At 39.9% G+C, this 12,500-nt stretch overlaps 3 protein-coding genes across 3 annotated transcripts; all 3 read left to right on the top strand.

Annotated features, from left to right (window-relative positions):
• Nucleotides 1-3,960: 3,960 nt before the first annotated feature.
• Nucleotides 3,961-5,052, top strand: LOC132851740 (B-type lectin plumieribetin-like). The gene is made up of 3 exons (XM_060878733.1): nucleotides 3,961-4,088; nucleotides 4,544-4,637; nucleotides 4,723-5,052. The coding sequence occupies exons 2-3, from the start codon at nucleotides 4,548-4,550 to the stop codon at nucleotides 4,972-4,974; spliced, it is 342 nt and encodes a 113-aa protein (XP_060734716.1). The 5' UTR covers nucleotides 3,961-4,088; nucleotides 4,544-4,547; the 3' UTR covers nucleotides 4,975-5,052.
• Nucleotides 5,053-5,983: 931 nt separating this feature from the next.
• Nucleotides 5,984-7,990, top strand: LOC132851506 (B-type lectin plumieribetin-like). The gene is made up of 3 exons (XM_060878428.1): nucleotides 5,984-6,059; nucleotides 7,545-7,638; nucleotides 7,724-7,990. The coding sequence occupies exons 2-3, from the start codon at nucleotides 7,549-7,551 to the stop codon at nucleotides 7,973-7,975; spliced, it is 342 nt and encodes a 113-aa protein (XP_060734411.1). The 5' UTR covers nucleotides 5,984-6,059; nucleotides 7,545-7,548; the 3' UTR covers nucleotides 7,976-7,990.
• Nucleotides 7,991-8,795: 805 nt separating this feature from the next.
• Nucleotides 8,796-12,299, top strand: LOC132851504 (uncharacterized protein K02A2.6-like). The gene has a single exon (XM_060878425.1). It carries the CDS (start codon nucleotides 9,105-9,107, stop codon nucleotides 12,012-12,014), a length of 2,910 nt encoding a protein of 969 aa, XP_060734408.1. The 5' UTR covers nucleotides 8,796-9,104; the 3' UTR covers nucleotides 12,015-12,299.
• The last annotated feature ends 201 nt before the right edge of the window (nucleotides 12,300-12,500 follow it).

The following is a 12,500-nucleotide window of genomic DNA, read 5'->3' as shown; positions in this document are numbered from 1 at the left end:
TAGAAAACGAATGAATGAATGTTTTTTAAAAGACACACACACAGTAATGAAAAGGATGTGTGTGTCCCTCAAGAACCCATCTCACTGATATCATCATGAGCCGTGAAATAAAGAGCAGCTTCAGATCAAACCACACACACACACACACAACATATCAACACCAAACGACCATTTAACCATTATCACACACCATATACACATACATGCACGACACAGAAACATGGCCAAACAAACACTGTGTTCTCTCTTCACACTGAATACAAATCAGATGCAAAACAAGTCTTTTTTTGGCAACTTTTCCATAAACTACCATCTGATTCCACAGAGCCACACACACACACACACACACACACACACACACACACACACACACACACACAAGCTCAGTCCTGAATAACAGGACTGTCTCACATGCACTTTTAAAGTGGGCGGAGATAATAATGGTTGTGATTGCGTGTGAAAGTCTGCTTTTAACTTTCTCTTAACTTTTCTCTTAACTCGTAACTTTTTACTCAGATTTGCATCAACATTGTTTTGTTTATCCGTGTGTGTGTGTGTGTGTGTGTGTGTGTGTGTGTGTGTACTGAGCAGGTTCTTGTTGGTGAGCCGTTATTTTTAGTATAATGATAAAAATAGCCCATAGATATTAATGCACATTTACACAAATATTAAAGCTACAACATGTACAGCAAAACCTGTATATCTTGTCCATAGTATATTCATCTGTATATTGTCCTGTTCATACTGTACATCTTGCACCTGCTGTTTATTGCACTTCTGGTTAGATGCCAAACTGCATTTTGTTGCCTTGTACTTGTACATGTGTAATGACAAAGTTGAATCTAATCTGATCTAATCTAAAGAAGAAAGAGCATCATGGAGAAAAGCAGGACGTTTGGTAAGAAATGGGGCTTGGTATGGACCCAATGACAAACACTGTTTGCCAAAGAAAGTGACCACAAGTGTTTTTGTGAAAAATGTGCTACAAACAATGCTGGAAGATGCTGGTTTAAACACACCCACACCCAATTCTGGTTAAAACACACCCACACCCAATTCTGGTTAAAACACACCCACACCCAATGCTGGTTTAAACACACCCACACCCAATGCTGGTTTAAACACACCCACAACCATGCAACGTCTGCAAATGGATTTCATCGAGTTAACACCAAGTGAAGGGAAAAGATATTGCTTAGTGACTGTTGATATGTTCTCAAAGTGGGTGAAGGCCTTACCAACTTCAAAAGAGGATGCTGTTTTTAAGAGAGTGATGTTGCAAAAGCCCTGCTGTCAGAATTAGTAAGTAATTCCAAATAAGATTAGCAGTGAATCTGGTACCCCATTTGTCAACAACACACTACAACAGGTAGGCGATTAATTATGCATAGACCAGAGACAGCATTGTGCATATCACCCTGCTATAGGAGGAGCGGTACAGAGAGAAAATGGCAGACTAAAAAAACAAGTTAGCTAAGTGTTAATTTCTTCTGAAAAAGGCACTTCCCATAGTGTTAATGTACATGCATAAACATACCCCTGAGAGCGAATTTAAGATCTCTGTAATGGATTTTTTTAAGAGGAAACTACGTGCTTTAAGTCAAAGCCTATGGTTTGATCTTTGTACATTTTGTACTAATTGCTGAGTTTCAGAAAAAGCTGTTTGTTTGTAACTTGGGGTGTCACAAGCCTGCGCAGCACAAATACAAGGTGCTTTTTCATCATTTTGTCATGTTACAGCCTTTTTCCAAAATGGATTCAATTCATTATGTAGCAGCAACCAATAACCGCTAAGAGGCTGAGTAGAAGGAGATAAAGATGACGCATTTCAGTTGCATACAGGTGGTTTATTGTGATGTTAAAAAATACAGCAGAAAGGTAATGATGGCAAGATAAGATCATCTCCAATAAATAAACTAAATGAAAAAGAAAAAAACTGTAAATCAAAAGGAAACGTGTATCAAAAGAAAGGATCAACAGAAAGTGAACGTCCCAGCTACTTACCCCCTGCATCCACATGCAAACTCTGATTATTTTTTTATTTTTTTATTTGCATAACGACAAACACAATACACACATTTTGATCAATGCCATACGAACAAGAGGTATCAGTCACATTGGTTACCAGAAAAGAAAGGAAAAGAAAGAAAAGAAATGACAAAAAATTGAATTCTTTCAAAATATCACGTTTTCTGAGCTTTTTTTGTTTTCTATTTTTTCCAAAAGAGTAATGTATAATTTGAAATCATTTATAAAATGGGACAGATTTGTTTTACAAAGGGCCCACTTTGTTTTGTGTATATGGTATTTTCCATAAATATACTATAATTGTATATGTATAATAAATTGTTCATTATTTTCCAAGTTATCTCCCTCAAAATAAAAAAGCACATCAAATACACCAATTTCTACCACACAACCCAATTTTCTACTAATATAATTTTCCATATCTTTCCAAAAAACAAACTCTCAGATTATATGCACCTGTGGATACACCAAGTGACGTAATAAACGAAAAGTGGAAATTTCAAAATAAAAGACATCAAAACCTTACCGGGCACTTACACATTATTTTCCTCAATATTACCCCATAATGACAACGTGAAAGTAGTTTGTGTAAAATCTTTGCAAATATATTAAAAACCAAAAAAACTTGTTCACACCCGTTGCCATGACAATGAATATTAAGCTCAGGTGATCCTTGAGATGATTGGAGAACCTGTGGTAAATTCAGTTGATTGGACATGATTGCAAAGACACACATCTGTCTATATAAGGTCCCACAGTTAACACTGCATGTCAGAGCAAAAACCAAGACAAGAGGTCCAAGGAATTGTCTGTAGGATTGTCTCTATGCACAGATCTGGGGAAGGGTACAGAAAAATTTCTGCAGCATTGAAGGTACCTCCATCGTCCATAAATGTAAAAACCACCAGAACTCTTCCTAAAGCGGGTCACACGGCCAAACTGAGCGATCGGGGAGAAGGCCCTCAGTCAGGGCGGTGACCAAGAACCCGATGGTCACTTTGACAGAGCTCTAGAATTTCTCTGTGGAGAGATGAGAACCCTCTCTGTAGCACTCCACCAATCAGGCCTGTATGGTAGAGTTGCCAGACTGAAGCCAGTAAAAGGCACATGATGGCCCATCTGGCCTACACCTGAAGACCCTCAGACGATGAAGGACTCTCAGACCATGTTTGACTTGAATAGCGAGTGTCATGTCTGGAGGAATCCAGACACCTCTCATCAGCTGGCCAATACCACCCCTACAGTGAAGCATGGTGGTGGAAGCCTCATGCTGTGGGGATGTTTTTCAGTGGCAGGAACTGGGAGACTATTCAGGATTAAGGGAATGATGTATGCAACAATGAACAGAGACATCCTTGATGAAAACCTGCTCCAGAGCGACGTTCCAATCCAACCTGATGGAGCTTGAGAGGTCCTACAAAGAAGAATGGGAGAAACTGTCCAAAAATAGGTGTGACAAGCTTGTAGTATCGTACTCAAAAAGACTTGAGGCTTTAATTGCTGACAAAGAAGCTTCAACAAATTACTGTGCAAAGGCTGTGAATACTTATGTACATGGGATTTTTTTTATATAGATCTGCAAAGATTTTAAACAAACATCTTTCTCCTTTTATTATGGGGTTTTGTTTGTAGAATTGTGAGGAAAATAATGAATTTAATACATTTTGGAATAAGGCTGTAACATAAATGTGAATGAGCTGTGAATACGTTCTAGAAACTCAACAGTAAAGTCTGAAGCTATAAAGATCAAGTATATTTGATTAAGTAATTATAACTTGTTATAATAAGGCATTAAAGTCTTTAGAGACACGATACTAACACACACACTAATTGCTCAATGCAATTTGAAAATGTGCAAAAAAAGAAAATGTGCAAAAAAAGAAAATGTGCAAAAAAAGAAAATGTGCAAAAAAAAAGAAAATGTGCAAAAAACGTCATGATTTCACGCATGCGTGTTAAAGTGGAAAAGGGAACATATAAACTGCTGCTCCATCGTGAAACACCACAAATCACCAGATCATCTTCAGGCAGCTGCGTCTGGTCGTGTCATCACTGTGCAGGTTGGTAAAACTCTATACACCTAATTATTAAGATGAACACAAACTTCCTGTCTGATTGGAGAACGTTAACGTTGCTGCTGTGTTTTAATTCATTAGAGACATAAATGTATTAATTAAACTGCAGTCTGGGGTGAAGTGTCCTATCTATCTATGCATCTATCTATCTATCTGTCTATCTTAAATGTTTCAGAAATCTTTCTATCGCACTTTAATCTCCACACAAAATACCAGGGAAGATTAATATTTAATTTTCTTAAGTTTGAGGTTTTGAAACTGAAATAGAGCTAAAAGAGTGATTTTGGAGAGAAATCTGAAAGAGTTAGAAGCAGGTTGAGGTTCTGAGCCATTTTCCTGTATAAGATACGGACATGTTGACTGGAGACTTTTAGAAGGAACCGAGATGTGAGAGTTTCTTTGGTGGTTTTCATGCTGCATTAACTCTCTTTCTTTTCCAGAACCATGAGTAAGAACTTCTTGTCCATGGACGAAGAGCTCCAGAAGGGTGACTTCCTGTTATCCAACAATGGAGAGTACAAGGCCATCTTTCAGGTAACATCCTTTAAAAGCTCAGAGAGAGAGATAACCTGCACTAACTCACCAGCTGTTCACTGAGATAACGCTCGTCTGGTTTCAGGAGGACGGGAACTTTGTGGTCTACGGCTGGAAGCCGGTTTGGGCGTCTAACACTAATGGACAGACCAACGCCAAAAGGCTGATTATGCAGGAAGACTGCAACTGTGTCATGTACACAGATGACACAGTGTTGTGGCACACCAACACCCACAATTCCAACGTCAAACGTTGCCGCTTGACTCTGAGGAATGACGGCAGACTGTTCGTGGAGAACGATGGTGCTGTTGTGTGGAAATCTACAAAATGGAGCTAAATACTGTAACAAAAGACTTAAAAGTCTCTGAGCTTTGTTTCTGTGCAATTGGTGATCAATAAAATACATTAATCTGGATGCCTGTGTGTGTGTGTGTGTTATTATAGTACTATAATTGCACTTAAAATTAGAAAGCTTATCTGTCCGTCCAGGGTGTATCCTGCCTTGATGCCCGATGACACCTGAGATAGGCACAGGCTCCCGGTGACCCGAGGTAGTTCGGATAAGCGGTAGATGATGAGTGAGTGAATGAAATATGGCCCAATTTTGCCCATCAAGACAAAACCATGCCTATTTAAATAATTATTATTGTAACATTCAGAACATGAATAGCAACTTTCTGTTTTCAAAAGCACAGTAATTTATGACAGGATGCTGTTGGGGTCACCAGGTGCTGCATTGGGTTTGAGAGGAGCTGTTTTTGCTGTGCTGTGTCAGATTTCTCATTCTTTACATTTACTGTATAAAAGCACCTAAAAGTTGTGTATAAGCATCCTTTATATAAATGAATGACCAGTTCTCTCTGTGGTCTAGTGTGAGAGAACAAAGTCTGGGTGAAACGTGCTAAATGAAACCAATTTTATAGATAAACCTCTAACAGTAAAGTCTAGTGTTTACATTAGTGCCTAAAATAACAACATACGCTGCGTCTTGTACCGTACAATATAGTTTATTTGTGACTGCAAAAGAATATATTAGTTATTTATGTTTGACACGTTGATTCTAGTTCTTACACAGACTCCAAAAAATAAACAGCTTAAACAGAGATTATGTATTTGTATTTTATATGTTTACTTATAAATTAGTATATGTGACTAATGTCAAAGTAAAATAAAGCAAATTAATGTATGTATTTAACTGATGGATATTACAGAGTACAGGATAGATAGATAGATAGATAGATAGATAGATAGATAGATAGATAGATAGATACTTTATTATCCAAATGCTACTGGACATGCTGAACGTCATGATTTCACGCATGCGTGTTAAAGTGTTAAAAGTGAAACTGCTCCATCATTAAACAGCACAAATCACGAGATCATCTTCAGGCAGCTGCGTCTGGTCGTGTCATCACTGTGCAGGTTAGTAAAACTCTATAAACCTAATTATTAAGATGAACACAAACTTCCTGTCTGATCGGAGAACATTTTAATTCTTTAGAGACATAAAAGTATTTATTAAACTGCATGTCATCATTTGAATTGACATGATCGACTACTGCGCATGCGTGATGTGAATACACTCTTCCCTCTCTCGGACATCCCAACCTGCAAAAAGTATTTTCAGGGAGGTATTCCGAAGCCCCCCAAAATAAAAAAAACTTTACTTGTATACCGAATTACAGCTAACTATAACCGAACAATGAATTAATAAAAATAACTATTTACATACACGCCAAAGGTAGTCTACATGTAGGCCTAGGCCTATTTCCACATCCTATGTATTTTACTTTTGTTGCAAGCTTTCATTGTACTTTGGTGCTGCTTGCTTCGCAGATTTGAGCAACTTTCCAGAAACCTCAACCTCATAGCACTCTGTGTCAGTCAATCTGCCATGGGCCATGATGATGCTCCTGTTTCTAGATACACTGCATAATTCGGTTCGGGAGAAGAGATAAAAGCCCCGCCCACACTGACAATTGATTGGTTGACTTACCGAAACAGACCAATCAGGATGCTCTCTGTCTTACATGCGCTTAATGAGACACACACTAGCGCACACACACGCAAGGTCTCTCGTTCCCCCTCCCGTGCGCGCTACAAGGTTTGTCGCGCATGCGCGCTCTTGCTCGCTCGCTCTAGATTCCAGGAGATTTTAACTAATTTGCGGGCATCAGGGACTGAAGAAAAAAAATGCATATATATATATATAGTAAAGAAACAAAGAGCCATTTGTTTTTTATGTGGTTTAAATAACAATAATAATTCAAATACAAAATAACGAGGGATAATGTTATTGTTGTGTACACCGTCACTAAAAAATGGGAGGGGGTGTGAAATGGAATCGTTCGAGTTGACATGATCGACTACAGCGCATGCGTGATGTGAATACACCCTTCCCTCTCTTACCATACTTGGACGAGTCCCACACTTGTTCAATAAACAATAGGCATTGTTCAAATAAACTGCCGGCTGACATGTGGTCGTCAATCACAAACACCACACTGCATTCTGGGGTGAAGTGTTCTTTCTTTCTTTCTTTCTTTCTTTCTTTCTTTCTTTCTTTCTTTCTTTCTATATATCTATCTTTCTTTCTTTCTTTCTTTCTTTCTATCTATCTATTAGTTTAAATGATGTTTCAGAAATCTTTCTATCGCACTTTAAACTCCACACAAAATACCAGGGAAGATTAATATTTCATTTTCTTAAGATTGAGGTTTTGAAACTGAAATAGAGCTAAAAGAGTGATTTTGGAGAGAAATCTGAAAGAGTTAGAAGCAGTTTGAGGTTCTGAGCCATTTTCCTGTATAAGATACGGACATGTTGACTGGAGACATTTAGAAGGAACCGAGATGTGAGAGTTTCTTTGGTGGTTTTCATGCTGCATTAACCCTCTTTCTTTTCCAGAACCATGAGTAGGAACTTCTTGTCCATGGACGAAGAGCTCCAGAAGGGTGACTTCCTGTTATCCAACAATGGAGAGTACAAGGCCGTCTTTCAGGTAACATCCTTTAAAAGCTCAGAGAGAGAGATAACCTGCACTAACTCACCAGCTGTTCACTGAGATAACGCTCGTCTGGTTTCAGGAGGACGGGAACTTTGTGGTCTACGGCTGGAAGCCGGTTTGGGCGTCTAACACTGCTGGACGCCCCGACGCCAAAAGGCTGATCATGCAGGGAGACTGCAACTGTGTCATGTACACAGATGACAAACCCATGTGGCACACCAACACCCACAAGCCCAACGCCAAATGTTGCCGCTTGACTCTGAGGAATGACGGCAGACTGGATGTGCAGAACGATGGCAGAGTTGTGTGGAAATCTACAAAATGGAGCTAAATACTTTAACGAAAGACTTAAAAGTCTCTGAGCTTTGTTTCTGTCCAATTGGTGATCAATAAAATACATTAATCTGGATGCCTGTGTGTGTGTTATTATAGTACTATAATTGCACTTAAAATTAGAAAGCTTATCTAGCTACATAATAATGTTAAACGCTTTGTTATTTATAAAGATTACAAATTCACACTGTATTATTTTATTTTATTTTAATACAAAATATTTCAGTTCTTCAGATATAAGTTATCTTTAGGTTTTAATGCTCAAACAGTGAGGAAGTGTACACTTTCTAGGGCACTTGAAAGATTTGGAGGTGTATTGAGAGTAAAGACAGCAGTATTTATTCAGTGTTTAGACGTAACTACACACTTCAACACTGTTCAGACATTAGAGGATTTTCACTCCCAGACGTGATCAGTGTCTGAAAAATCTCTGGAGTATCAACTCAAGAAAGATCTGGCAACCTCAGTCCAATTTTTCTTCCTAATCTGATGTGAACCCCAGATAATTGTGATAAATGTGCTCTGACACCCTGAACACATAATCTGTATAAAAATAATGTATAAAAACACTGCTGTTCAAATCAAACTCTTAAACTTTACATCAGAAACTTTATTATGTTTAAAGTGAAGAGTTTTTCAGTGTTAGTCAGTGTCGGTGTTAACGGAGCTGCAGCATCGAGCGAGTCGTCACATAAATGTCCATTTATTTACGTATAAAAACACTGAACACAAACAGCAACGTAACAGAAAATTAGTATAAATTTTATTATTTCCAAGTTTAAATGGTTTTTGTAATGTATGTACTATATAACGCGAGTCATAGTTTTGTGATAAGCCTGCCCCCTAGTGGTGATCTATATAATGATGTATTTTTTTGCATTCAGTTCCGGTTCAGTAAATAGGAAATAACTGAGTTGCACCGCAAGCGATGGTGTCGTGTTATTATTTATCTGACTGCAGACACAACAGAATTGGCGACGAGTTTTCGGACCGACAAACACGGATGCAACAAAAAGACCTGAATGGTCTGGAAACGGAAAGGAATATTCATGATAAGAGCGCGTGAGTTACATTGAACAGAAAGAGAAGCCAATTAATGTCTCATGTGAAACTGCAAACCAGCGAAAATGTCAATGATTGGAACTATCACCGCATTTGATAGTAATGCTGAGGATTGGGGAACTTATGTGGAAAGGGTGGAGCTATACTGTGAGGCCAATGACATTGAGAATGATAAGAAAGTGGCTGTTTTGCTGAGCGTGATGGGAGCGGAAACTTATGGACTACTTCGTAGTCTGTTAACCCCTGAAAGGCCAGCGGATAAATCGTTCCAGCAAGTAGTGGACATTTTAAATGAACATTTGAGCCCCAAACCTTTACTAATTGCGGAAAGATTCAGATTCCACAAGCGGAACCAAGCTAAAGGAGAAAGTGTTTCCGAATACATAGCTGAGTTACGCCGATTGTCAGAGCATTGTCAGTTCGGAGCTGGGCTGGCAGATGCATTAAGAGACAGACTTGTTTGTGGTATGCATAATGAAAGTACACAAAAAAGACTGCTGACAGAAAAAGATTTGACGCTCGATCGTGCATTGAACATTGCAATATCCATGGAGACTGCAGCAAAAGATGCATTAGAATTGCAACAAAAATCAATAGAATGTGCAACAAATAAACTGGCACTGAAATCGGAAAGAAAACAGAAATGCTATCGCTGTGGAAAAATGTCTCATGATGCAAATGACTGCTGGTTCAAGGATAAAGAGTGTAGAAGATGCCATAAAAAGGGGCACATCGAGAGAGCGATGGACCAGGTGCTGCAGGGTATTCCAGGAACGCAGTGTTACCTGGACGATATCATTGTAACAGGGAAGGACGATGCAGATCACCTCCAAAACTTACAACGTGTGCTGACTCGACTGTGTGAGTATGGACTAAGAGCTAACAAAGAGAAATGTGAGTTCTTCAAGTCTCGGATTTCTTATTGTGGTCATGTGATAGACAAAGATGGTCTACACAAGTCACAGGACAAAATCGAAGCTGTGTTAAATGCACCACACCCACAGAATGTGTCTCAACTCCGATCATATCTCGGACTTGTGAACTATTATCACAAATTTCTTCCAAACCTCTCGACCGTGCTACACCCATTGAATACACTGTTGCAAACAAGAACACAGTGGAAATGGTCAGACAGTTGCGAACAAGCTTTTCAGAAGACCAAGTTGCTCATAACTTCTGATATAGTGCTGACTCATTTCGATCCATCCATACCCATCAGGCTGGCATGTGACGCATCGCCGTATGGAATTGGCGCTGTGCTGTCACACAAGTTTCCAGAAGGCACAGAAAAACCGATAGCCTTTGCATCGAGATCACTAACGGCAGCAGAACGTAACTACGCACAAATAGACAGAGAAGCACTTAGCCTTGTGTGGGGTGTAAAAAAGTTCCACCATTACCTGTATGGTCAAAGATTCACCCTGATCACGGACCATCAGCCCTTGGTCTCGATCTTTAATGTGCGGAGGGGTGTCTCAGCGATGGCCTCAGCTAGGCTGCAGCGTTGGTCACTCTTCTTGGGTGCTCACCAATATGATATTGAGTACAAAGGCACCAAACTACATGGTAACGCGGATGGCTTGTCACGTCTGCCTCTGAAGTCAACAGACGAGTCACATAGTGTGGATCCAGCTGACGTGTTTCACACCACAATTGTGAGTCAGTTACCTGTAACAAATGCCACTATTCAGAAAGAAACCCGTAATGACCCCACATTGTCCAAAGTCTATGACATCACAGTTCTCGGGTGGCCAGCACACGGCAACTCACTGTATCCAGCATTCTCAGCGAGAAGAGAACAGCTTTCTGTGTGTCAAGGAACGCTGATGTGTGGATTAAGAGTTGTCGTTCCCTCCAAATTGCGTAGTAAGATGTTGGACACGTTACATGAAGGGCATTTGGGCACAGTAAAAATGAAGAATCTTGCACGTAGTTATATGTGGTGGCCGGGAATCGACAAGCAGATTGAGGATCTGGCAAAGGCTTGTCCTGGATGTCAACGGACCCAGAACTCTCCACCATTAGCTCCTTTGCATCCCTGGGAATGGCCGTCAACACCATGGCAACGAGTGCACGTTGACTTTGCTGGACCATTTAGGGACTCCATGTTCTTGATCGCCGTGGACGCACATTCTAAATGGCCTGAAGTTGTTCCGATGAAGACAACCACATCTGAAAACACTGTTTCGGTATTGAGAACAATATTCTCCAGGAATGGGTTGCCAGAGCAGATATGCACAGATAATGGACGACAGTTCGTCTCAGACGAGTTTCGGAAATTCATGAAGCTGAATGGAGTCAAACACATCACTTCTGCGCCATACCATCCTGCCACTAATGGCTTGGCGGAAAGGTTTGTGCAGACTTTCAAGAAAGCAATAAAAGCAATGGACAATGACAGCATTTCGCTACAACACAAAATAGACAACTTTCTTTTCATGTACAGGAATGCAGCACACGCCACGACAGGCCAAACACCAGCGATGATGTTCCTTAAAAGAAACTTAAGATCTCGCTTGGATCTCATCAGACCAAATGTTCGACGTGACGTGGAAAATAAACAATTTGAGCAGATAAAGGACAGACCTACAAGAAATTTCCGAGTTGGACAAGAGGTCTTAGCACGCGACTACAGACTGGAAAAGTGGCAACCAGGTACTATCACCACCAGAACGGGACCCTTGACGTACACAGTGAAGGTTGGAGAAAATACTTGGAGACGCCATGTAGATCAGTTGGTGGATCGCCAGACAAAATCCTCACCTTTACCTGCCCCTGATTCGCATGCCAAGGACAACAATGCTGTCGACACTGCCCCGCCTACATCAGTTAACGTGAATGAATCTGAGTCGCATGAAGATGAACCAGATGTCACAATGCCGGTTGCGCCTGCACCTGCACCTGAATCTCACCTAGGCTTACAGAGACGTTATCCTGAGAGATGTAGAAAACCTCCTCAAAGGCTTGATTTGTAGCTATGTTAAATTAGAAACATTTTGTTAGAGTACCTGTTGATGTAATGCAGTACGTTTTGGTTTTGTGTTTCATGTTTCTCAGTATAATTAATCTAGTGGGGGAGGAAAGTGTAATGTATGTACTATATAACGCGAGTCATAGTTTTGTGATAAGCCTGCCCCCTAGTGGTGATCTATATAATGATGTATTTTTTTGCATTCAGTTCCGGTTCAGTAAATAGGAAATAACTGAGTTGCACCGCAAGCGATGGTGTCGTGTTATTATTTATCTGACTGCAGACACAACAGTTTTAAAGGTGACTGTTGAGCCCTTTTAGGACATGATGCTGTTACTCAAACATCAGACTAGGGCTGGGTGATAAAACGATAACGATATATATTGCGATAGACACGTGATCGATATCAATAAAAAATGTGTTTGATAAAACGTTTGATTTTTTTATTCTTCGTCGGAAGAAAACAGAGGTCGCGAAGCAAGTTTGGTTG

The sequence above is a fragment of the Tachysurus vachellii genome, chromosome 9 (genome assembly GCF_030014155.1).
Source record: "Tachysurus vachellii isolate PV-2020 chromosome 9, HZAU_Pvac_v1, whole genome shotgun sequence".
In the NCBI taxonomy this organism is placed as follows: Eukaryota; Metazoa; Chordata; class Actinopteri; order Siluriformes; family Bagridae; genus Tachysurus; species Tachysurus vachellii.
This window is presented reverse-complemented; position numbering and strand designations above follow the sequence as displayed.

Bases quoted from the DNA above. Each gene is read 5' to 3' on its own strand.
- LOC132851740 (XM_060878733.1), top strand. From the start codon at position 4,548: ATGAGTAAGAACTTCTTGTCCATGGACGAAGAGCTCCAGAAGGGTGAC. The intron at 4,638-4,722 runs GTAACATCCTTT...GTCTGGTTTCAG, and splicing joins AGTACAAGGCCATCTTTCAG to GAGGACGGGAACTTTGTGGT.
- LOC132851506 (XM_060878428.1), top strand. From the start codon at position 7,549: ATGAGTAGGAACTTCTTGTCCATGGACGAAGAGCTCCAGAAGGGTGAC. The intron at 7,639-7,723 runs GTAACATCCTTT...GTCTGGTTTCAG, and splicing joins AGTACAAGGCCGTCTTTCAG to GAGGACGGGAACTTTGTGGT.
- LOC132851504 (XM_060878425.1), top strand. From the start codon at position 9,105: ATGTCAATGATTGGAACTATCACCGCATTTGATAGTAATGCTGAGGAT.